Genomic DNA, 26,597 nt, shown 5'->3' on the forward strand with positions numbered 1-26,597 from the left:
GTGAAATTTTCCTTATTTGTCGCGGGGGTGTCACGTGACATGACGTCGGCAATAGGGACCCCCTACCTATGAATACCCCAGTGGGGTCAAGCATAGAAGGGGGGGTCAAGATTCCTTACAAAGACCAAGTTGGATATATAGGTGTAGTAAGCCTTATCTTGAATTTACATGATACTGTGGGGTACATTGACATGAAGGGCGAGTCATAGAACAGGATCTGCATGTGAGATGGGTCATATTAGGGTTTTAAAGAAGTTAAGATAGCTTTAAAGAGTCCTGTGTGCTTGAATGTGTGTAAATGTTCAGTCAATAATTCTCGTGTTTTGAATCTGAATGAGGGGTCCTAGTTTGCGTTCTAGTCGTAAAATGAGTTCCTTAGTATATTTGCTATGGAAAATGAGCTTTCAGTACTCTATATAATTTGAAATGAGGTCAAGAAAGACATGTTTATGTGCGAGAAGAGTCAGGTTGGAAACTGTTTATTCCAGTCATCCCCCCTTGGCTTTGCTCCGTTTTCTGTAGCTAAAGTAAAGATTTCATTTTCTGTGGCATTCAGTTGATTACTGGTGAAAAAGGCATGCTTGCCTTTGTATGGTTCTAACCTGTTTATAGATTTTATAGATATATTTTTCGGGCCTCAAATTAGATTTTAATATGAAAAATAGCATCAAATGTATGTCTATCTTTTGTAATAAACGTTACAACCATTAACAATACCTGTGATATTTCATAGAATACGAAAAGAAGGTTAAATAGTGGGGCCTCAGCCATATTGTGTTGGGTTTGACACGCCAAACATTAATTTGACACTCTTAAATATACTATCAAGGAAAGTAGTTGAGTGGTTTAAGCACTTTAATACGTACTAGGAATCTGTTCATATTCTGTATTAAAATTCATTATTTAACATCATAATAGTTTGCAGCTATTGTGGTGGGGGCCCAATAACTTCATATAACGCATCGACTGGCACTATCTGTTGCTATGAAATGCTTTTTGAAATCATATGTTAAAATTTAAAAGTCGACTCCATCAGTTGCCATTTATGTCAGTGCCGTGGTATATCAAGCGCAAAGGTTTTCAGAAAATGTTACACCTCCACCTTTCAAAAAGTGAAAAGATGAATTCATTTTGGCATTACTGTCATTACTTTGAAAAATTTTTAATGATAGCACATGCTTAAACAAACTCGCTCTCAAAAAAAACTTTTTTTTTTTTTTTCAACTTACACAAATAAACCCAGGGCTTTCACATTCGCGCAAAATACTTAGTCCCCCCTAAACTTAAAACAGTTGCACAATCTTACTTAAACACATTGCTAAACTCTTATACACAAACAAAAGCTCAATTTTTAACTTACACAAATAAACACGGGCTTTGCACATTCACACAAAAAAAATGCTTAGTCCTCCCTAGACTTGAACACTCACAATCTTACGGTGCTTTAATTGCCAAAGCCTTCCAAACCTGCACTGGGTCCTGCCCAGCAGACTGCGGCAACCCGTTCTCGCAAATTTAATAAGTCAATATTGACTTATTTGTTGCGTGCATAGGTGACATACTAAACATAATAGTTTCCCTTGAAAAGCTTCATAGAAAACACCGACCTTACCTAACCTACTTAGTATGTTAAAATAAGCATCTTATAGCTTCGTAATTACAATTGTTACTTAACCTATTATAGGTATAGGTTAGGTAATAATTGTAATTACGAAGTAATGAGATGCTTATCTAAACCTACTAAGTAGGTTAGGTAAGGTCGGTGTTTTCTATGAAGCTTTTCAAGGGAAACTATTATGTTAAGTATGTCACTTATGCACATATTTAATAAGTCAATATTGACTTATTAAATTTGCGAGAACGGGTTGACTGCGGCTGGATGGGTTACAATTGAGCCAAAAACAGTTGGTCAGGGGCGAGATACGGCATCATTTTAGAGATATTTACTATAGCAAAAGCTTGAACGTCGGGAACTGAATGCGGGCCTGCACGAGAGTTGTTCTTGGCAATCAAATGTTTAGAGATTAAAATACATAGAATCAGCAAGAGCCTACCCCAGTCGCTCACGCGGGCAATAGACATGTTTTTCGCCCAACTGTATTTATTTAAAATAATACGTCAGATAGAAAGAGTTCCGCATTGCTATTATATTTACCTTATAAAGAATCTCTATAAAAATGATATGCCACTGCGTATTATGATTGTTTTATAATAAATATTGCATAAATACTCACACGATTTCATAAACAAAAAAAAATTTTAATGAGCCATGTTTGGAAGGCATAATCATTACGATAAATGTAAACTTACAAAACTAACTAAAAATATATATCTCATAGAAGAAGATTTATTCTTCAGGGTATATATTATTGATTAAGAGTTTCATTCTGTATAAAAAATGTTGCCAATATTTTCAAAACTCTGGCCACCAATTTTTTTTAAAGGTATTCCAAGGGAGTAAATCTTGCTTCCTTTCTTTCTCCCAAATGTTTCCTCATTTGCACAGGAGCAGAGCAACCTTCGTGCGGGCCCTGGTTCAGTTCCCCAACGTCCGAGCTAATGGACATTACAAATTTCACTAAATGATGCAGTATCTTAGCTGTCTCTCTAATTATAAAGGTGTTAATCTTTTTTTAACCTTTGAGTGCTAGGTCTCAAAAAAGGTTCTTTACCTCAGAAAGAGAGAGAGAGAGAGATTCTATTTTTGTCCATATTCGAGCGGAATGTTGAACAACCTTCGTGCGGGTCCTGGCTCAGTTCCCCAACGTCCGAGATATTGGACATTACAAATTTCACTAAATGATTCATTATCTTAGCAGACCCTCTAATTATAAAGATGTTAATCTTTTTTATAACCTTTGAGTGCTAGTTCTCAAAAGGTTCTTTACCTCAGAAAGAGAGAGAGAGATTCTATTTTTGTCCATATTCGAGCAGAATGTTGAGCAACCTTTGTGCAGGACCCGGTTCAGTTCCTCAACGTCCGAGCTATTGCACATAGCTCCCAATTATGGTTCCCAATTACGAAAACCATTCTCACAGAAAAAGCAGCGCATGTGGTCACTTAGGCCTGTAAATTTAAGAAAAAAAATATTCCCATTCATTATTATTATTATAGCTCACATCCGGCAATGTTGTAATACAAAACACACACACACACACTTCCCGGGACCAAAGAGCCAGAGCCCCCCCCCCCCCGGTGCCAATATGGGAATAGGGGGGGGGCTGCATTAATAAAATGAATTAAAACTAACATTCAATTATATATTCTCAAACTTATGCAAAAAAAACTTTACAATCACATTTGCAAACTTGCACAAATTAATTTTGGCAATTTCGTTTACCCATTATTTGTTTGTTTTTCTTGCTTGAGCCAAAAATGAATTGTTGAGTTCATTACCAGAGTCCATTTCCCACCGTGGTAACCCTTCGCACTACCCGCCCCACATGATGGGATTCATAATAAATGAACTAAACTGGCATTCAATTATATTCTCAACAAACTTATGCAAACCCCATACAATTTCATTAGCAAGCTAACACAAAGTCATTGAGCAAGTTTAACTATTCGCATACTTTGCGTCATTATATAATGGAATACGAAAAAGAAATTCGCAGAATTCAGAGATAACACCATCACTGGAGTCCAAGAAATGCGCTTGTACTTCATTCATAATGATGCGATGCCAGGAATCTTAGCAAAGTAACCAAAATATTTGCTTACTGTATGTATGTGAAGGATGCACATGACTCTCCGGTTAGGCGGTTGTAGAGTGTGACCAGCAACTGCAGACTTCCCATAGTCGTAAAAATGCTTTGAATAGAGACCGTTGCAAGCCTCTTGTTGAATCACTTAGGGTGCATATATGTGTGTGTGTGTGTGTATGTAGCAGTGACAATCGTGTAACGAGCTTTCAAGAGATTGTCACTTACATAGCTAAACAATTTGTAGGGTTCAGTTTCCAAATCAATTATGCGGCTCTCGAACCCTTTTCCCCCGTTACATGCGGGAGATCCCTTTTATTTTCAGCTAAAATATACATTATATTCAGGGGGTTCGCCGTGTCATAGCACAACCAAAAAGCCCAATATACTCCCCTAAACTTTCCCTATCCCATCTAAATTTAAAAAAATGCATTTCCAATACCCAATATATATATATATATATACATATATATATATATATATATATATATATATATATATATATATATATATATATATATATATATATATATATATATATATATATATATATATATATCCGATTCAGCAGTCCCAGGTCGACTCTGTAATCAGACACGTCATCAGTAATCGGGACACTCTAGGGCACGTCACTTACCGGCTCAGACCCAAACGCCCATCTATCCACTCCATAGATGGCGTTGCTGTCTAAGATCCACCTCACCAGAGGTCAGCAGCGGCTGTGTTATGAGCTGATTAGGACGGGAAATTAGCCCTTGTGGCTGGTATTTCCTGTCCTCACTTGATGGCGCCGTCCATTTGGAGGGGGTTTCGGGAGCTGACCCACAGATGGCGTGGTCGTCATTGCTCCGTGCTTGGACGAAGGGCTTGGGTCCGTAACAGCAGGTTAGCTTCAGGGTTGTTGAGTCCATAAACAACAATGACAGGAATATTTGGCAAAGATCCACGCAGGTTAGGGTACAAGGTAGTTGGGTTAATATCCAAACAAATACTTTTCTAAGAATATAAAATACAATATTTAACAAAGATCCATAACTAACAAATAAAAAAAAAAACAGTCGAGAATATTGGACTGCATATTGAAAATGCGCCTTAAATTTGCAGTGTATGGAATAGGCAAAACTTGGGGGGAAAATTGGTCATTGACCTTGCTATAATACGTAAAATCGGGTAAATTTGGTAGAAAATGTCTTAAGTTTGGATAAATTGGGGCAAATTAGGTAGAAATTGTCTTAAATTGTGAGACATTTGGTTAAATTTGGTCTTAGCCATATTAGGGTTGGGTCTGGTTATTTAGGTAAGATTGATGTATATAAACGCATCTGTATATTGGAAATGGCTCGTCGGACCCTATACTATCACTATGAAATGGTCTCTGGGAATGGAGTATGACATCGACCACTGGATATTGGATACTGGAAATATACATAAAAGTTATATGGAATGGGTGAAACTTGGACAAACTGGGGCTTTGGCTGTGCTATGATAAGGTGAACTATGGTAAAATTTGGTGGAAATTGGATAAAATTGTGGCAAATTAGGTGGAAATTATCTTAAATTGGGGAAAATTTGGTTAAATTTGGCCTTAGCCGTATTGGGTTAGGTCTGCTTTTTGGTAGGTTTGATGATATATAAACACATCTGGAACATGGAAATGGCTTGATGAACACTGCACTATTACTATGAAATGGTCTTTGGGAAGAGACTGTGACATTGGGGGCGACCTGATATTGAAGATGCACATTAAATTTAATTGGGATAGGTGAAACTTGGTCAAATTGGGGCTTTGGTTGTGCTATCAAATGGTAAACTCGGGTAAATTTGGCGGGAATTGGATTAAATTAGAATAAATTGGATCAAATTAGGTGGAAATTGGATTAAATTGGTAGTCTTGGGAATAGGGCGTGACATGGGGCAACTGGATATTGGATATTGAAAATACACATTAAATTTGTATGGGATAGGTGAAACTTGGGTGAAATGGGCTTTGGCTGTGATATGATTTGGCATATTTTTGCCAATATTTAATGGGGAATTGTCATTAATTGGGATGAAATTTGGTAGATGGCCACAGCACTAACACTATGAAATGGTCTTGGGAATGGGGAATATGTGGTGGCTGGATAATGGGCATTCTAAATGAACGTTATTTTTAGATGAGATAGAGAAAACTCGGGTGAATTGGGCTTTGGCTTGAACAAATCAGGCCTATTCCTGGGGTGGGGTGGGGGTTGAGTGGGTGGGACAGTGAAATTTAGCTTTTGGTTCTTATATGATTAGTTACATTTAAATTCAGTTTTAGTTTTTTTTTATAATTGGAGATAACTTTTGGTGGACTTGTCTTTAAACTAGAGTAAATTTAAATAAATTTAGCTTGGGCTGTTTTTTTTTTTTTAAGCTTTGGGAAATTGGGCTTTTGGTTGTGCCATACACAACAAATTTTAGGTAAAATTACCTGGAGGGGTGCAGCACTAACTCTCATGAAATGGTCTTGGGGATGTTGTATAATATGCGTTGGGTGTGTGTGTGTGTGTGTATATATATATATATATATATATATATATATATATATATATATATATATATATATATATATATATATATATATATATATATATATATATATTGACCATATATTGGGTATTGGAAATGCATTTTTTTAAATTTAGATGGGATAGGGAAAGTTTAGGGGAGTATATTGGGCTTTTTGGTTGTGCTATGACACGGCGAACCCCCTGAATATAATGCATATTTTAGGTGAAAATAAAAGGGATCTCCCGCATGTAACGGGGGAAAAGGGTTCGAGAGCCGCATAATTGATTTGGAAACTGAACCCTACATATTGTTTAGCTATGTAAGTGACAATCTCTTGAAAGCTCGTTACTCGATTGTCACTGCTACATACACACACACACACACACACACACATATATGCACCCTAAGTGATTCAACAAGGGGCTTGCAACGGTCTCTATGCAAAGCATTTTTACGACTATGGGAAGTCTGCAGTTGCTGGTCTCACTCCACAACCGCCTAACCGGAGAGTCATGTGCATCCTTCACATACATACAGTAAGCAAATATTTTGGTTACTTTGCTAAGATTCCTGGCAGCGCATCATTATGAATGAAGTACATGCGCATTTCTTGGACTCCATTGATGGTGTTATCTCTGAATTCTGCGAATTTCTTTTTCGTATTCCATTATATAATGACGCAAAGTATGCGAATAGTTAAACTTGCTCAATGAATTTGTGTTAGCTTGCTATTGTAATTGTATTGGGTTTGCATAAGTTTGTTGAGAATATAATTGAATGCTAGTTTAGTTCATTTATTATGAATCCCATCATGTGGGGCGGGTAGTGGGAAGGGTTATCACGGTGGGAAATGGACTCTGGTAATGAACCCAACAATTCATTTTTGGCTCAAGCAAGAAAAACAAACAAATAATGGGTAAACGAAATTGCCAAAATTAATTTGTGCAAGTTTGCAAATGTGATTGTAAAGTTTTTTTTGCATAAGTTTGAGAATATATAATTGAATGTTAGTTTTAATTCATTTTATTAATGCAGCCCCCCCCCCTATTCCCATATTGGCACCGGGGGGGGGGGGGCTCTGGCTGTTTGGTCCCGGGAAGTGTGTGTGTGTTTTGTATTACAACATTGCCGGATGTGAGCTATAATAATAATAATGAATGGGAATATTTTTTTTCTTAAATTTACAGGCCTAAGTGACCACATGCGCTGCTTTTTCTGTGGGAATGGTTTTCGTAATTGGGAACCTGCTGACGACCCTTGGACACTGCACGCGCAATGGTATCCTGAGTGCACCTTTGTCAACATTAAAAAGGATGCACAGTTCATTAAGAATGCTAGAGAATCTTCGCAGCGTCGAACTATAAAACCCATAGATGAACATCTTTTAACTGGTCTGATGGAAGGTTTGGGTTTTTTCCCAGCATTAATTGAACATTTTGGATTTCCTGATGTCTGTGTGAGACCTGCCTTAAGGCAATATCTCAAAAGCACCAAAGATTTATTACCGTTTGTTACGGAGGCCAGATGTATAGAATTAATGTTGTGGTATATGCAAGAGAGCACTAAAGCCGAAATGGGTTTAAGGGGAATTCATCATGAGGATGTGGAAGGTAGGGTAGAGCCTGCGAATCTGGAATGGCAATCCGCGCCCTCTGACATGGAAACAGTCGCCACAGCTAATGAAATGGATGTCGACGTTGTTGGATCAATGAGCGGGTTCATGACCACTAATCTTGGTTTGCGGGCTTTGCCTTCTCCTGTTGAAACAGAGGCGGAAGAGACGACTATAGTCGCTAATGAAATGGATGTTGAAACTGGCGAAGAGGCCACAGACTTTGATGCGACATCCCATGTTGAAACTGTGATGAACACATCTACGCCAACGTCTTGGGCTGCTGATATTTTGTGTAAGGTGTGCTTTAACAATGCGTTGAGTGTCGTACTGCTGCCCTGCAGACATATGGTAACATGCAGTAATTGTCTTGTATCTATGAGAAACTGCCCCATTTGCAGATGCACCATTTCGCATGTCCTTCAACCGATTATTTCCTAAGAAGACAAAAAAAAAAAGGCTTAGAGACTAATTTATTTATGTAAATAAAAATTGTACAAATGTCGAGTTGTTTTTTTATATTCATAAATTAGTATAAATAAGCTCACATTTTCATGAACAGTATTTTTTTTTGGGGGGGGGGGGATTAGATTGCAATTGCTTATTTACTTCCCTAAAATCGTTGGTCCGGGGGGTGGGGGCGAGATACTGCCTCATTTAGAGAAATTTGCTATGTGCAATAGCTCGGACGTTGGGGAACTGAACCGGGTCCTGCACAAAGGTTGCTCAACATTCTGCTCGAATATGGACAAAAATAGAATCTCTCTCTCTCTTTCTGAGGTAAAGAACCTTTTGAGAACTAGCACTCAAAGGTTATAAAAAAGATTAACATCTTTATAATTAGAGGGTCTGCTAAGATAATGAATCATTTAGTGAAATTTGTAATGTCCAATATCTTGGACGTTGGGGAACTGAGCCAGGACCCGCACGAAGGTTGTTCAACATTCCGCTCGAATATGGACAAAAATAGAATCTCTCTCTCTCTCTCTTTCTGAGGTAAAGAACCTTTTTTGAGACCTAGCACTCAAAGGTTAAAAAAAAGATTAACACCTTTATAATTAGAGAGACAGCTAAGATACTGCATCATTTAGTGAAATTTGTAATGTCCATTAGCTCAGACGATGGGGAACTGAACCAGGGCCCGCACGAAGGTTGCTCTGCTCCTGTGCAAATGAGAAAACATTTGGGAGAAAGAGAGGAAGCAAGATTTACTCCCTTGGAAAACCTTTAAAAAAATTTGTTGCCAGAGTTTTGAAAATATTGGCAACATTTTTTATACAGAATAAAACTTTTAATCAATAATATATATCCTGAAGAATAAATCTTCCTCTATGAGATATATATTTTTAGTTAGTTTTATAAGTTTATATTTATCATAATGATGATGCCTTCCAAACATGGCTCATTAAATTTTTTTTTTGTTTATGAAATCGTGTAAGTATTTATGCAATATTTATTATAAAACAATCATAATACGCAGTGGCATATCATTTTTATAGAGAGGCTTTATAAGGTAAATATAATAGCAATGCGAAACTCTTTCTATCTGACGTATTATTTTAAATAAATACAGTTGGGCGAAAAACATGTCTATTGCCCGCGTGAGCGACTGGGGTGGGCTCTTGCTGATTCTATGTATTTTAATCTCTAAACATTTGAGTGCCAAGAACAACTCTCGTGCAGGCCCGCATTCAGTTTCCGACGTTTAAGCTTTTGCTATAGTAAATGTCTCTAAAATGATGCCGTATCTCGCCCTGACCAACTGTTTTTGACTCAATTGTAACCCATCCAGCCGCAGTCAACCCGTTCTCGCAAATTTAATAAGTCAATATTGACTTATTAAATATGTGCATAAGTGACATACTTAACATAATAGTTTCCCTTGAAAAGCTTCATAGAAAACACCGACCTTACCTAACCTACTTAGTAGGTTTAGATAAGCATCTCATTGCTTCGTAATTACAATTATTACCTAACCTATACCTATAATAGGTTAAGTAACAATTGTAATTACGAAGCTATAAGATGCTTATTTTAACATACTAAGTAGGTTAGGTAAGGTTGGTGTTTTCTATGAAGCTTTTCAAGGGAAACTATTATGTTTAGTATGTCACCTATGCACGCAACAAATAAGTCAATATTGACTTATTACATTTGCGAAAACGGGTTGCCGCAGTCTGCTGGGCAGGACCCAATGCAGGTTTGGAAGGCTTTGGCAATTAAAGCACCGTAAGATTGTGAGTGTTCAAGTCTAGGGAGGACTAAGCATTTTTTTTGTGTGAATGTGCAAAACCCGTGTTTATTTGTGAAAGTTAAAAATTGAGTTTTTGTTTGTGTATAAGAGTTTAGCAATGTGTTTAAGTAAGATTGTGCAACTGTTTTAAGTTTAGGGGGGACTAAGTATTTTGCGCGAATGTGAAAGCCCTGGGTTTATTTGTGTAAGTTGAAAAAAAAAAAAAAAAGTTTTTTTTGAGAGCGAGTTTGTTTAAGCATGTGCTATCATTAAAAAATTTTCAAAGTAATGACAGTAATGCCAAAATGAATTCATCTTTTCACTTTTTGAAAGGTGGAGGTGTAACATTTTCTGAAAACCTTTGCGCTTGATATACCACGGCACTGACATAAATGGCAACTGATGGAGTCGACTTTTAAATTTTAACATATGATTTCAAAAAGCATTTCATAGCAACAGATAGTGCCAGTCGATGCGTTATATGAAGTTATTGGGCCCCCACCACAATAGCTGCAAACTATTATGATGTTAAATAATGAATTTTAATACAGAATATGAACAGATTCCTAGTACGTATTAAATTGCTTAAACCACTCAACTACTTTCCTTGATAGTATATTTAAGAGTGTCAAATTAATGTTTGGCGTGTCAAACCCAACACAATATGGCTGAGGCCCCACTATTTAACCTTCTTTTCGTATTCTATGAAATATCACAGGTATTGTTAATGCTTGTAACGTTTATTACAAAAGATAGACATACATTTGATGCTATTTTTCATATTAAAATCTAATTTGAGGCCCGAAAAATATATCTATAAAATCTATAAACAGGTTAGAACCATACAAAGGCAAGCATGCCTTTTTCACCAGTAATCAACTGAATGCCACAGAAAATGAAATCTTTACTTTAGCTACAGAAAACGGAGCAAAGCCAAGGGGGGATGACTGGAATAAACAGTTTCCAACCTGACTCTTCTCGCACATAAACATGTCTTTCTTGACCTCATTTCAAATTATATAGAGTACTGAAAGCTCATTTTCCATAGCAAATATACTAAGGAACTCATTTTACGACTAGAACGCAAACTAGGACCCCTCATTCAGATTCAAAACACGAGAATTATTGACTGAACATTTACACACATTCAAGCACACAGGACTCTTTAAACTATCTTAACTTCTTTAAAACCCTAATATGACCCATCTCACATCCAGATCCTGTTCTATGACTCGCCCTTCATGTCAATGTACCCCACAGTATCATGCAAATTCAAGATAAGGCTTACTACACCTATATATCCAACTTGGTCTTTGTAAGGAATCTTGACCCCCCGTTCTATGCTTGATCCCATTGGGGTAATCATAGGTAGGGGGTCCCTATTGCCGACGTCATGTCACGTGACACCCCCGCGACAAATAAGGAAAATTTCACCTGATTGGCCCATGACCCCGAGACAGAAAGAGAATTTTCCTACTCGGCTCCTGATTGGTCAAAAAATCGCGCCCCGTTCTCACCACTCACCTCTGACCATTACAGAAAATGGAGCTGTTCCCAAGGGCTCCCTGTACTATTCAGTCATAGCCTCATTAAAGTACTCCAAAAACTTCTATATTCGCTTTCAACTGTGTTTCTTGGTTTGAATCTATTGAACATTCACCCTCTGATCCATTCAAAAGTAAGGGCCCCCAAATTGATACCGTAGTACTCTCGTAACACCCCCGGGCCAAATCATGAATTTTGCTCATGCCATTAAAATACTCCAAAAACGTTTATATGCCTTTCACCAGTGTATTTTTTGGTTTCCAACTATTGAACATTCATCCTCAGTACCTCTCATAAGTAGAGGCCCCCTTCTTGAGGCCCTAGACTCATCTTAAAGCAAAGAGACAAAAAGTGAAAAAACAGGTTAGGATAGGGCACCAGTTCCTTAGGTACACCCTGGGTGGTGGGCCCTGGGTACCCCTGGGGGGGGGGGAATGGACCACCCCACCCCGTCAGCCAGCCAGCCAGGTGCGCGCCGAGAGCGTCCTGACTCGATCACTTGAAAAGTTTTTTCACGATTTGGCCCGCCGGGGTCGAGTCGGCATGGAAGTGCCCAACCGTTTCTGAAAATCAATTCACAATTTGTCTCCTTTTACACTACTGATATCACGCCAGACCTGTCTCCTGCAGCACATATGAAGAGGATAACATCAGCGGCATATGCGCTTGTGTTCCTATGTAATGCAAATTATTTACTTGTAATGCTAAACTAAATTTAATATTGTTTGAATAATGCAGATCTCATTCAATATTTTGTAACTTTGTATTACAGTTTCTTTCATTTTTGTTTAACATTGTATTTGTATTTTTAACATTGAAATCCTGTGTGGTAAAGATTAAGTTGTTTAAATTCTTTGTGTGCTTAATTAATGTTAAATGTATGCAATATCTCTTGATATGTTAATAACTTACTTTGTGTTAATAACTTTGCTTTGTGCATACAAGCATGGTAGACATCCTGTATTCATTCTTTTTAAAGAAAAGGAGGGATGTCATGTTCATAGAAAACGGTACCAACAGTTTGTATGTGCTGCGGCTCAGACGCCAACAGAAGAGGTAAACAAGAGAGCGTACAGGACGCCCGCCAAGCTTGGTAGCTACTAGTCATGTAATCGTTTATAAGTATTAAAGTCAGTAACCAAGTAATGGCTTTATATCAACCCTACAACCTAGACTTCCTCAGCTACACACAAACACCACAGGAGGATAAGTAATGGGAAAGGTATACAGAAACAAGTTGATAGTGAGAGAGGGACGGAGGAGGGAGGGTGCTCCCACATGGTGTGGGATGGGCAGTGGCATGTGGGACATTGTGGGTCATGTAGTTGTTGTTGTTGTTAACCCTTACACTGCTCAGGGGTCCTTGGGACATTTACACCCCTGTGCGCAAGAAAAAAAAAATTAAAATTTTTTTTTTCGTCTTCTAAACATGTTAATTTGTGTCCCCTGAGCACGGAAAAAAAAAAAAATCGTAGGTGACATATTTTGGGCGCAATTGACCGAGGATGTCTGGCAAAAAGTGGGCGTTGACAGAGCGGTCGTCAGACCCGGTCAGCGTCACCCGCGTTGACAGATGGGAGTTACCACAAAGATATTATTACCTAATTGTTTCAATGTCTCCGATTGATTTTTTCTTAGTTTTTTTGCAGTAATATTATTCAATAGTGTGTATTGTAATATATTTATATAATAAAAGTGGTTAATAATCGCTATACTCAAAAGTATGATGTGCATATTAGTGATTCAATTATTATGTTTATAAAACAATAAACAAATAGTTTTGCTGCTATTACACTCTATACACAGGTTATATATAAGTATTGGCATGTTTTGGTCACCATAACGAACCACCAAGTTGGTATTGAGAGTCGAAAAGCAATGAGGAGTTACCGCCACACACCAGCCAGCCACTCGCTGCCACTCCCTCAACACATGCACTAAACTTTCTCCCCCAACAATACCATTTGTTGTGTTATTACACTATATACAGACGTTATATATAAGTATGTATATATTTTGTTCACCAAAACTGTACAGCTAAGCTGATATAGTTAGTACAGGCACTAAGAGTCGTCGCTATACACAGATGGCGGCTGGCGGCTCCCTCACTCTTTCAAGGTCACAAGCACTAAACTTTCTCCCCCAACAATACCTTTTGCAGTGTTATTACCCTATATACACATATTATATATAAATGTCTACATGTTTTATGCACCGTAACTGTACACCTAAGCTTGTAGTGCGCCCAAAGAGCATAGTGGCCACCCTCTAAACAGCTAGACAAATCGTGCAGACGACGTCACCTCCGTCACCCATATGGCTCCTCCCAGCATAATCCTTTTGCTGTTATTACACTAATACACACATTATATATAAGTATCTACATTTGTGTTCACCATAGGGAACCACTGACCTGGTATGGTGAATGCAAACAATAACAGGTAGCCATACAGTCAGTAAACGATGCTGTCTCCCTCCATCTCTCAGCATCACTCCTCCCACAGCGCTAATTATTACAACAATCCTGCTATTATCACAACCCTGGTTATTTATATCACAGTCATTGGTCATCTGTAATATTGTCATCACTAAATAATAACAATTATATATTTATTTTGACATTTTTCGGCGATGCTGTGGTCACAAGCTGAACATCAATGCTGTTCGCTAATGCTGCGTGCGCCGGCCTTGGTTGCTCCAACAGTACTGTGCCTCTCACACCTGAGAATATTGCCCACGATTTTTTTTTAAAATGGCATCTGTTTACAAGAGCCCTGAGGAAGCTACTGTGAACCCCGTGTAGCCGCGGGCCATTTGAATCAGGCCTGGCACCCTATGGCGTATATATACGCCATGCGCACCATGGGACATGTTACTCAGGGCGCATATATACGCCATGCGCAGTTTAAGGGTTAAAGATTCGCTACCTGGAACAAAAAGTTCCATGTAGCACGGGTTATGGTGAGCTCGTGTGGGTCATGTAGGGTAAAAGGGTAAGTATAGGAACAGGTGAGCAATAGTAGTAGTAGATAAATATGTATGAGTATGTGCCGTACAGTTAATCGCGTGTAGATATATATAGTTAAATAACAGTATGTGGGATATGTTGAGGAGGTGTAGTGGGGGACCCCCTACCCCTGACAGGGTAGGATACCTGGCTTTAGAGATGGGTGGTTAGGGGTAGGGCATGTGAAGGAGGATAGGGGAGAGTGGGAGGGAGGGGAGTTGGCAGTAGCTTGTCTGATAGTGGGGGTCTCATTCATTTTTTTAAACAGTCTGTTTTATGTAAAAAAAAATGTATGACTTTCTCACCCAATTCTGTTTGTGTCGTTGGTGTTCAATGTCGGCGATTAGTTTTCACGTTAGACACCCACTCTCTATCAGGCCTCTTGGCGCCGTGAGGGGGCTTAGTAGACGGCTGCCGGAGTGTGATGCTCCGTGGGAAAGTCCTCTGTCCTTTTGTGGCCTTGCACTCCTGCTGCTGTCTTCTCTAATTGTGCCGGATCGCTTTTCCTTTTCCTTTTGTTTAGTTTTTCTCCCCACCCCCCCCCCCCCCCCCTCTTCTCCTATCTGCTTGTCGTTTCCTGCCGACCTTTTGTTGTTTGGTTATTCCTTTGGACTTCTTCTATTTTGACGCCCGGGTTCTTGAGGAGGCATTCTCTTGCACCCGTAAAATTGTAGTACCCAACGTCTCGAGCGAGGGAAACCTTTTATTGTCAATCCCCCTTTCGTCGCTGAACCCAATCTCGACGGACTGATGGTTCTTAAGGTGGCGTTTGTGGGGCATATACTCACGACACACCCCTAAGGGGCCCTCGGCATGATCGGCGATTGCTTCCTGTTGGGTGTCCTGCCTCTAATTGTGGCTCCATGGTGGGTATGGGGGCACATTCATGGATGAATTTATCACTCTTCGTCTGTATGTCATTGAATGTTTCTGTTGTACCCTCTCGGGCTCGTGGGGTGGGCGACCAAGCCCCCGAGTTGGCCTGTCTTGGAAGAACGAGCTCTGTAGCCTCTGCTGTGTTGGGCCCCGACCTTGCTCCTCCTTTGACTCTCCTGATTTCTTCCCCCAGCTCCCCTCCCTCCTCTGTGGTTGGGTCGAGCCTCAAGCCCCCAGTGGTGACCACTTCGTCCCCTGGTGCGGCTAATTCTCTCGTTGTGACTACTGCGCCTTTTGACCCTTCTCTCTCTGGGGGTTCTCAACGCCGTCTGCGCCACGGCCGCACTCGCTCGATTCCTTCCCGTACTGATGCGTATCAGGCCTTGTTTGGTCCTGCTTCATAGGCCAAATACTTTGATCTCCTCCCTCTTGATTCTGCGCCTCCTGACGATTTCTCCCTCCATCGGCATCTTGTTGATTCCGTGGATGCCTCTCTTACCTTCAACCTCACTCGTCTCGGTACACGTGTCATTGCTGCTCCTTCTCAGGATGCAGCTTCCCGCTTGGCTGCCTTATCCTGCCTTGGCGAGATCCCTGTTAGAGTCTCAAAGAACGCTCGGTTGAATGCCAGTGTTGGCACTATTCTCCTCCCGCCAAATGTTGCGACCGGTGTTCGGAATCTGCAGTGCTGCCACGACGACATTCGGCATATCCTTGATGCCCAAGGCCATTCTGTCCTCCAGGTAGACTCGTTTACTCGTCCCCATCGTGGTCGTCGCCGTCAACCCCTTCGGGTTGTGAAGATCACCTTTGACGTTAGGACCCTTCCATCCTCTGTCATTCTTGCTGGTGCCAGGTGCTCTGTCCAGGAGTATATTCCTTCTCGTCGGCTTTGTAACAAGTGCTGGAGGTTTGGGCACGGTGCCCTCCGCTGCTCTGGGACTGCCTGTCTCTGTACTTTGAGTGGGGGTGAAGGTCACTCTAAGTCGGAGTGCACTTGTCCCCAGGCTTGCTGCCTCAACTGCGGTGAGGCCCATCCTACCTTCTGCCGTGCCTGTATCCATTACAAGCTTGAGGCAGCCGTCCTCAACTTGAACCATCGGGAGCGTTTATCTTTTCCTGAGGCGAGACGCCAGGTTCGCCAGCTCCTGCCTTATGCTAACGTCTCTTATGCTCGCGTGTTGGGCTCTTCCTCTCCTCGTCCTTTCCACCTTCCTCAGACTCACAACCGTTTCCGGGCCTTGGACCCTGATACACCCACTGCCCCCTCCTCTGTTCCTTTGAGTTCTGTCCCGAAGGGTCCCCCTCCTGGTCCTCTGTCTGGGGTTCCCCTTCTTTCTACCCGGTCTGTCATGTCTCCTCTGTCTTCTTCCTCGTCTCCCTCCGATCCTCCTTCCCATCCGTCTCCTCCATCTATTGACTCTCCCCGCCGCCTGTCAGTGCAGGCTGATGGCCATCGCTCTCCTAACGGCCGTCGTGTGTGCTCTCGTTCAGCTTCTCCTGTTGAGACGCTGGAATCCGTTGCCCAGTACGTAGTTGCTGGGACACCGGTCTCTTTAAGTCAGAAGCGTAAGCGTGGCTCCTCTCCTTCCTATTACCCGGCGGGTAAGAAGGCTTCGCTTTTTCCTCGGCCTCAACTACTGGCTCTATTGCTCCTTCCCCTCCCATTTCAGTGGTTGTGCCCTCTGTTCCTGTTATAGAGGTTTCTTTGGCCCCTGCTTCCCTCTCGGTTGCTGCCCTTGCTGAGGTGCGCTCCCCTCTTTCGACTCCCCCTCTTCCTGCTGCTGTCCTTGACAGCTCCTCTCCGTTGTCTCCATCTCTTCCTCCTCCGGACTCCGCCCGCCCACCTTTGGTCTGTTCTCCCGCTTCATTCCCTCCGTCTTTGCTCAGTTTACCCATGTCCCCTAACCCTGACTTTGCTTACCCTGATCCCGACCCTGATATTCTTTAACGTGCTATGTTGTTCTTTCGCCTTTGTTTCTTCCTTGTTCTCTGTTGTTGTCCTTTCTCTTCTCGTCGATGTCTATTCTTCAATGGAACGTTCGATGTTATTACGCCAATTTCCTCGAACTCCAACTTCTAATTTCGCGGTTTTCGCCCCTTTGTGTCTGACTTCAGGAGCCGATGCTTGGTGCTCGTCCTGGTCGTTTTCGTGGCTATTCCTTTCTCCCCCCCCCCCAGCTGTTGCTGGGGCTCCTAATTCTGCTGCTCTCTTGATTCGCTCTGATGTTCCCTTTGTCCCCTTACTTTTTCCTTCGCCTCTCCATTGTTCTGCTGCTCGTATCTTTGTGGAGAAATGGTTCACAGTTTGTTCCATTTATCTCCCCCCGAGTGTCCCGCTTTCTCTTCCTGATCTGAAGCACCTCCTGGACTCCTTGCCGGAGCCTGTGCTCCAGCTGGGTGATTTCAATTGTCGTTATTCTCTTTGGGGTGATGTTCTGACGAATACCCGAGGTCGCCTTCTTGAGCCGTTTATCCTCTCTTCTTCCCTGTCACTTCTGAATTCTGGTGAGCCCACTCATTTGGACTCTCGGACTCGCACCCTTCCCTGTCTTGATCTTTCTCTTTGCCCTTCTTCTCTTTACTTAGATTTCACGTGGCAGGTTCTTGATGACCTCAATGGCAGTGACCATTTCCCCATCCTTGTTTCCTTTTTCTCTTTTCGCCCTTCCCTCTCCTTCCCTAGGTGGCAGTTTGCTAAAGCGGACTGGAACCTATTTACCCTCAGTGCTGCTCTGTCTAACCTCTCCCTTCTGCCTCTCCCTCACACGCTTCTCCTTTTTCATGATACTGTCTTCGACGCTGCCCTCTGCTCTATTCCTCGCTCTTCCTCTCGGGTTCCAAGGAAATGCGTTCCCTGGTGGAATGCAGACTGTGCTCGGGCTGTCCGCTGTAATCGTTCAGCCTGGAAGAGACACCGCCGTCGGCAGACGGCCGATTCTTTTCTTTTCTTTCGGAAAGCGAGTGCGGTGGCCCGTAGGGCCATCCGTATGGCTAAACGTGAATGTTGAGCATCTTATGTCTCCACAATTACGTCCGAAACTCCCCTGCCTGGGGAGCGTATCCGCAAGATAGCGGGTAAGTTCGTTACCGATGTTTCACCGGTCCTTCACCTCCGTGGTACTCTTGTGGCAGACCCGTTGCAGGTCGCTACCGAACTGGGTTCCCCCTTTTCTTCTGTTAGCTCTGGTCTTCATCTTTCCCAATCTTTCCTTCTTCGTAAACCTGTCCTTGAGTCTCGTCCTTTAGATTTCTGCACTCGTCTTCGACTTTCCTATAACGATCCCTTCTCTCTCTCTGAACTTCGTTCTGCCCTGGCCCTCTGCGGTTCTACGGCGGCGGGCTCCGATGGTATTCATTATGAGATGCTTCGCCATCTCCTTCCATGCACGGCTCAGTATTTACTGAGTCTGTATAATCGGATCTGGGAGTCGTCGTCAGTCCCTGAGGACTGGCTCGATGCCGTTGTCCTCCCTGTTCGCAAACCAGGGTCTCTGGGAACTTCCCCTAAGGACTTTCGCCCTATTGCCCTCGCAAGTTGTCTGCAAACTCTTTGAACGTATGGTTAACGTTCGTCTGATGTGGTTTCTGGAACACCATCACCTCCTCTCCCCTTCTCAATTTGGTATCCGCAAGTGCCGCAGCACGACAGATGTCCTGGTGAACTTGGAGGTCTATATTCGTACTGCTTTTGCTGCGAGGACCTCCGTTGTTGCCGTCCTTTTTGACCAGGAAAAGGCTTACGACACCACTTGGCAATATCATATTCTATCCCAGCTTCATTCTTTTGGCCTTCGTGGTCATCTCCCTACTCTTTCTCCGCAGCTTCCTCTCTCGTCGTTCCTTTCGGGTGTACCTTGGTACCGCTCTCTCTGCCTCTTTTCAGCAATATGAAGGTGTGCCCCAGGGTAGTGTTCAGAGCACTACTCTTTTTCTGGTTACCCTCAATGGTCTTCTTTCCTCTCTTCCTTCAGGTGTCTTCTCCGCTCTCTATGTCTATGATCTTACCCTTTGCTGTCAGGGTGATGATTCGCCTCTCCTTCAGCCCCGGCTTCAACTTGCGATTGATGCCGTGTCGTCTTGGGCCACCGATCATGGCTTCAAGTTCTCTACTTCTAAGACTTGTTCCATGTCTTTTACACGGAAACGGGTCGTTCTTCGTCCCTCTTTGTCAATTTATGGTCATCCCCTTGAGTACAAAGATTCCGCGAAGCTTTTGGGGTTATTTCTTGACACGCGTTTGTCTTGGTCTCCCCATATCTCTTACCTCCGTGTTGAGTGCTCCAAGGCCCTTACCCTCCTTCGGGTTTTGTCCCATACTTCTTGGTGAGCGGATAGGCGCACTCTCCTTGCTTTACATTCCTCTCTCGTCCTGTCTAAGCTCGATTATGGTTGCCCTGCTTACTCGTCTGCTTCTCCTTCTACTCTTCTCCGTCATGATGCTTTGCACCATACTGGGTTGCGTCTCAGTTCTAGTGCCAATCGTTTGACTCCCGTCTTTAGCTTGTATGTTGACCCTGGCTTCCGGTCTCTCCAGGACCGCCGTGATCGCTACTGTCTTCGCTATCTTGCGTGGTCCTTACAACATCCTTCCTCTCGCCTCTGTCGTGCTTTAACTTTTACCCCTCCTGCGGTTCCTGTTCCTCTTCACCACCTCCCTCTTTGTTTCCGGTTATCTCGCTTACAGGATTCTCTTTCCGTTCGTGTTTCCAATGTTTCTCCTCGTGTTGTTCTTTCTTTGCCCCCGTGGAGAGGCCCCCTTCTGCAGTTTTGTACATCCTTGACTCGCATTACTAAAGCTTTTACCCCTCCTACGGTTCTAAAACGCCTTTTCCTTGAGCACTTTTCTTCTCAGTCCCGCTCCGTTTCTGTCTTCACCGATGGGTCTAAGTCTGCGGACGGTGTTGGCTCCTCTGTTGTTTTTCCTGATCGCGCTTATGTGTCGCTTACCTCCGGAGACTAGCATCTTTACAGTGGAGCTTTATGCTATTCTCTATGCTCTTCGTCTCCTGCTTTCTCGTTGTCAGTCTTTCTTTGTAGTTGTTGTTGACTCTCATAGTGCCCTCATGGCTCTCGGGTCCTTTAATCCGGTTCATCCAGTAGTTGTCGAGATCCAGCATTGGCTGTTTCTTGTTCACAGTAAATTTAAGTCGGTTGAGTTTTGTTGGGTTCCGAGCCATATTGGTGTGTCTTTAAATGAGCGTGCAGATGCTGCCGCCAAGGAAGCTGTCCGCTCTTGTCCCATCTCTCGTAAAGGCATTCCATATTCCGACTGTTACCCGGTTATCCATTCCTCCATCCTTACCCGTTGGCAGGCTTCTTGGTCGTCTGTTACTGGTAACAAATTACGTACTCTTAAATGTTGTGTTTCCATGTGGCCGTCCTCCTACCACCATATCCAGTGATGAGAAACAGCTCTGGCGAGGTTGCGTGTTAGCCATACTCGCTTAACCCATGGTCACTTGATGGAGCGCCGCCCTGCTCCTTACTGTCCTAATTACATTGTCCCTCTTACGGTCGTGCATGTCCTTCTTGAATGTCCTGACTTCCAGGACGAGCGTGTGTCTTGCTTTCCGACCGCCCCTCGCGGTCACCTGTCCCTCAATAGAATTCTTGGTGATTCGGATACTTTTGATATCGTTCGCCTTATGCGTTTTTGTTCTCGTATTGGTATCCTTGGTGATATTTAGCGCCCTCTGATTATTCCGCACATTTGATGGTGCTACATAGCCTTCCTGGTTCGGTGTCTTCTTTTGATAATTACTTACTTTCACGTTTGACAGCCCTGTGTTCGCGGTAGAGCGTCTCGGCAGCAAATGGACTGTGTCAATGAGCCGTAAATAGTTTTTTTCTGTAAACATTGTGGGTGGGTCTCTCCCCTCACTCCCACATCTTGCTTGCTTCCAGAGCGGTATATACTCAGCACCATCACATGACCTCACGCCCACATGTGGCCACATAGACATGAGGTTCTCACCACATACCAGCAGACCACATAAAAGCCGTGAACTCTACTAGGAGCTGTGTATCTCCTCCATGTCGCGAACCCCCGGTGTGTGGTCTTTTCACGCCTTGCTCATGAGTGGACTGTGTTCACGTTAAAGAGGTGGGGTCATGTCGCACCCTCCCCCCCCTCCCATCACCCCCCTCCCATGCAGGTGACAGTCATCATCAATCACTCAACAATTCCACACTTCACATTTTCTCAGTCCACAACAAACGAGAGAAAAAGTAATCACATTAATAAAAGAATAAATTTATATAAACACTTAAGCGATTTACAACGATAATATTAATCATAATACCGTGGGCATGTATCAGCCTGTGGTCTTGTATGTCTTTCACCAGACAATAAATAGTTACAGGCGTAAATCTTTTATATATAATTTGGCCGAGGAGGAAGGCTTCGGGGTGTCGGGTAACTTTTTGGGAGCTTGACACATAACTGAACTAAATGAGACGTTACCACACACCATACCCAGAAGGTCCCCCACCCCCCCCCCCCTCCCTCCCAACACCTAGCACTCAGGTCTGTTTACATCTTCTCCTCCGAGGTTGAGGGGGATTACATGCATTTCTCTATATTTCCAACAAATAACGATTATAGCCTGAGGTACCCCTCCGTGGTGCCTCCTTGCCGTGGTGAGGGGCTCACGTACACCTCTCTGGGATCAGTGTGGGTTGCCTGTGCCACCTGTTTAGGTGGTGTATGTGCTGAGGGGTACCATGTAGGGGCCTTTTGAGCCATCGGACCGCCCGCTAGAAGGGTCGCCTGTGAGAGGCCACCCTGAGTGGATGGTTGGGTGTCCAGGCTGGGGCAATAGGGGGACTGAAGTCTTAGCACCAGTGTGGGAGAATGGACGAAGTAGTAGGACTCCCCTGTTGAAAAGGGGGAGCACCGCTGGGGGTGATACACCCTTCCTGCACTGGCCCGCACTCGGCCTCCCTGGCTGCCCTGGTAGGTGGTATCCCTCGGTTCCAGGTCCCATTCTTTAGATATTGGTTTGCTGCATAGATGACGACTTGACTACTCCTACCCAGGCTCATGGGGTGGGTGACCAGGCCCCTGAGTCGGACCATCCTGGAAGACGGTGATCTGTAGCCCTCCACTACAGATCCCGGTTTAGGCCCAGACCGGACTCTTCCTCCCTGCTCTCCTCCCTCCTCTGTGGTTGGGTCGAACCGCAAGCCTGCTGTGGTGACCGTCTCGTCCCCTTGCACGGCTCCATCTCTTCTTGTGACTACTGCACTTTTGACCCGCCTCTCTCTAAAGTTTCTCATCACCGTCCCCGCCACGGCCGCTCTCGTATGCTTCCTTCCCATCCTAATTCGTTCCATGGTTTGTTTGGTCCTGCTACGTGGACTAAGCACTTTGACCTCCGTCCTTTTGATTCAACTCCTCCTGACGATTATTCCTTTCATAGGCATCTTGTCGATTCCGTAGATGCCTCTGTCACCTTCAACCCCACCCGTCTTGGTACCCATGTCATTGCTGCTCCTTCTCAGGATGCGGCCACCCACTTGGCCGCCTTATCCTGCCTTGGCGAGACCCCTGTTTGGGTCTCGAAGAACGCTCAGTTGAATGCCAGTGTTGGCACTGCTCTCCTCCCGCACCATGTTGCGACCGGTGTTAGGGATTTCAAAGACTGCCACGAGGATATCAAGCATATCCTCGAGGCCCAGGGTCATTCTGTCCTCCAGGTGGATACGTTTACTCGTCCACCTCGCGGTCATCACCGTCTGCCCCTTAGAGTTGTGAAGGTTACCTTTGATGGTAGGTCCCTTCCACCCTCTGTCATTCTTGCTGGTGCCAGATGCTCCGTTCAGGAGTATATTTCATTTCCTCGGCTCTGCAGTAAATGCTGGAGGTTAGGGCATGGTGCCCTAAAACGCTCTAGTCCTGTCTCTCTCTGTCCCTTGTGTGGAGGCGAAGGTCACTCTAAGTTGGAGTGCACTTCTCCCCAGGCCCGCTGCCTCAATTGCGGTGAGGCCCACCCTACCTTCTCTCGAATGAGTATTCGTTACAAACTTGAGGCGGCTGTCCTCAACTTGAAGCACAGGGACAGTTTGTCTTTTCCTGTGGCTCGGCGCCAAGTTCATCGTCTCCCCTCTTTCGCTTGCGACTCCTATGCTCGCATGGTGCGCTCTTCCTCTTCTCGTCCTTCCCACCTTCCTCAGTCTCACAACCGTTTCCAAGCCTTAGACCCGGACACGCCCTCCAATACCTCCTCTGTTTCTCTCCGTTTTGTCCCGGAGGGTACCCGTCCTGGTTCTCTGTCTAGGAATCCCCTTCTTTCTACCCAGTCTGTCACGTCTCCTGTGTCTTCTTTCTCCTCTCCCTCTGGTCCTCCTTCCCGTCATTCTCCTCTGTCTCTTGGCTCTCCACGCCGCCTGACTGTGCGGGCCGATGTCCATCGCTCTCCTGGTGGTCGTGTTCATTGCTCTCGCTCTTCTCCTATCGAGACGCTGGAGTCTGTTGCCCATTACATTGCTGCTGGGACGCCTGTCTCTTTGAGTCAGAAGCGTAAACCTGGCTCTTCTTCCTCCTCCACAGTCGGTAAGAAGGCTTCGCTTTCTTCTTCACCCCCTATCTCTGATTCTATCGTTCCTTCCCCTCCCGCTTCGGTGGTGGAGCCTCCTGTTCCTACTGTGGGGGTTTCTTTAGCCGCCGGTTCCATCTCGATTACCGCCCTTGATGAGGTGCGCTCCCCTCTTTCTGCCCCTCCTCCTCCTCTTCCTTCTCCTCCTCCAGACCCTGCTCGTCCACCTCTGGTCTGTCCTCCCGCTTCTTTCCCTCTCTTCTTACTAAGTTTACCCATGCCCCCTAACCCTGATTTTGCCGACCCTGCTCCTGATCCTGACCCTGATCCTCAGATTCTTTAATAAACTGTGTTCCTATTTACATTTATTTATTTCTATTCTTCAGTGGAATATTCGTGGATTTTATGCCAACTTCCATGAACTCCAACTTCTAATTACACAGTTTGCACCACTTTGTGTTTGTCTCCAGGAACCAATGCTTGGTGCTCGTCCTGGTCACTTTCGTGGTTATTTCTTTCTTTCTCCACCGACAGGTTTTGCGAGGGCCCATAACTCTACTGCTTTCTTAATTCGTTCTGATATTCCCTTCGTCCCCCTCCTTTTTCCGTCACCTATCCATTGTTCTGCTGCCCGTGTTTTTGTGGGTAAATGGTATACAGTCTGTTCCGTTTATCTCCCTCCAAATGTCCCTCATTCCCTTCCTGATCTTAAGCACCTTCTGGACTCCTTGCCAGAGCCGGTGCTCCTTTTGGGTGATTTCAACTGTCGACATTCCCTCTGGGGTGATGTTCTGACAAACACCCGAGGCCGTCTTCTCAAACCGTTTGTCCTCGCTTCTTCTGTATCTCTTCTGAATTCTGGTGAGCCCACTCATGTGGACTCTCGCACTCGCACCCTTTCCTGTCTTGATCTTTCTCTCTGCTCGTCGTCCCTTTACTTAGATTTCACGTGGCAGGTTCTTGATGACCTCCATAACAGTGATCATTTCCCCATCCTCGTTTTCTTTTTCTCTTTCCACCCTCCCCTCTCCTTCCCTAGGTGGCAGTTTGCTAAGGCTGACTGGTGCCTATTCACCCTCCGTGTTACTCTCTCTGACCTCTCCTCTCTGCCTCTTCCTCGCGCCCTCCTCCTTTTTTATGACACTGTCTTCAACCCTGCCCTCAGCTCTATCCCTCGGTCATCCTCCTGGGGCACACGGAAGTGTGTTCCCTCGTGGAATGCGGACTGTGCTCGGGCGGTCCGCTGTAAGCGTGCAGCCTGGAAAAAAACACCGCCGCCGGCAGATGGCTGTTTCTTTTAATATGTTTCGGAAGGCGAGTGTGGTGGCCCGTAGGACCATCCGTACTACTAAACGTGAGAGTTGGAAATCTTATGTTTCCATCATTACGTCCGATACTCCTCTACCGCAGATCTGGAAGAAGATCCGCAAAGTTGCGGGCAAGTTCGTTCCAGATGTCTCGCCAGTTCTCCACCTCCGTGGGACTCTTGTGGCTGATCCAGTGCAGGTCGCAGCCGAACTGGGTTCCCACTTTTCTTCTGTTAGCTCTGGTTCTCATCTTCCTCAATCCTTCCTTCTCCGTAAGCTTGTTCTTGAATCTTCTCCTTTAGATTTCCACACTCATCTCCGCCTTCCCTATAACGATACATTCTCTCTTTCTGAACTTCAGTCTGCCCTGGGCCTCTGCTGATCTATGGCAGAGGGCTCGGATGACGTCTCCCTCAGTGCACGTTTCAGTATTTACTGAATCTGTATAACCAGGTCTGGGAGTCGTCGTCCGTCCCTGAGGACTGGCTCGATGCCGTTGTACTCCCTATTCGGAAACCGGGGTCTCTCGGTACGTCCCCTAAGGACTTCCACCCTATTGCTCTCACGAGTTGTGTTTGCAACCTGATTGAGCGTAGGGTAAATGTCCGTCTGATGTGGTTCTTGGAACACCATCACCACCTCTCTCCTTCTCAATTTGCTTTTCGAAAGTGCCGCAGCACGACTGATGTCCTGGTGAACTTGGAGGTCTATATTCGTACTGCTTTTGCTGCGAAGACCTCCGTTGCTGCCGTCCTTTTTGACCTGGAAAAGGCTTATGACACGACTTGGAGATACCATATTTTGTCCCAACTTCGTTCTTTTGGCCTTCGTGGTAATCTCCCTCTCTTCCTTCAAAGCTTTTTCGTCGCACCTTTCGAGTCAGGGTTGGTGCCACTCTCTCTGCCTCTTTTCGGCAGTGTGAAGGTAAACCCTAAGGTAGTGTTCTGAGTACTACTCTTTTTCTGGTTGTTCTCAATGGTCTCCTTTCCTCCCTTCCCTCTGGCATCTTCTCCGCTCTTTATGTTGGTGATCTTACTCTTTGCTGTCGAGGTGATGATTCGCCTCTCCTTCAACGGCGGCTTCAACTTGTGATTGATGCCGTGTCATCTTGGGCCACCGATCATGGCTTCAAGTTCTCTACTACTAAGACTTGTGCCATGACTTTTACTCGGAAGCGGGTCGTTCTTCGTCCCTCTTTGTCACTTTATGCTCATCCCCTTGAGTACAAAGATTCCACTAA

At 44.2% G+C, this 26,597-nt stretch overlaps 1 protein-coding gene across 1 annotated transcript in view; it reads left to right on the plus strand.

The window, feature by feature from the left end:
- The window catches only part of LOC138371103 (uncharacterized), a 29,938-nt gene extending 4,199 nt beyond the window's left edge, over window positions 1-25,739 (plus strand). Inside the window, exons 2-4 of the mRNA XM_069335843.1 lie at window positions 7,425-8,144; window positions 17,184-17,362; window positions 25,461-25,739. Of these exons, the coding sequence (XP_069191944.1) occupies window positions 7,425-8,144; window positions 17,184-17,362; window positions 25,461-25,739 (1,178 nt within the window). The remainder of the gene's footprint in view (window positions 1-7,424; window positions 8,145-17,183; window positions 17,363-25,460) is intronic.
- Window positions 25,740-26,597: the final 858 nt, after the last annotated feature.

Source organism: Procambarus clarkii, chromosome 4 (assembly GCF_040958095.1).
Source record: "Procambarus clarkii isolate CNS0578487 chromosome 4, FALCON_Pclarkii_2.0, whole genome shotgun sequence".
NCBI lineage: Eukaryota > Metazoa > Arthropoda > Malacostraca > Decapoda > Cambaridae > Procambarus > Procambarus clarkii.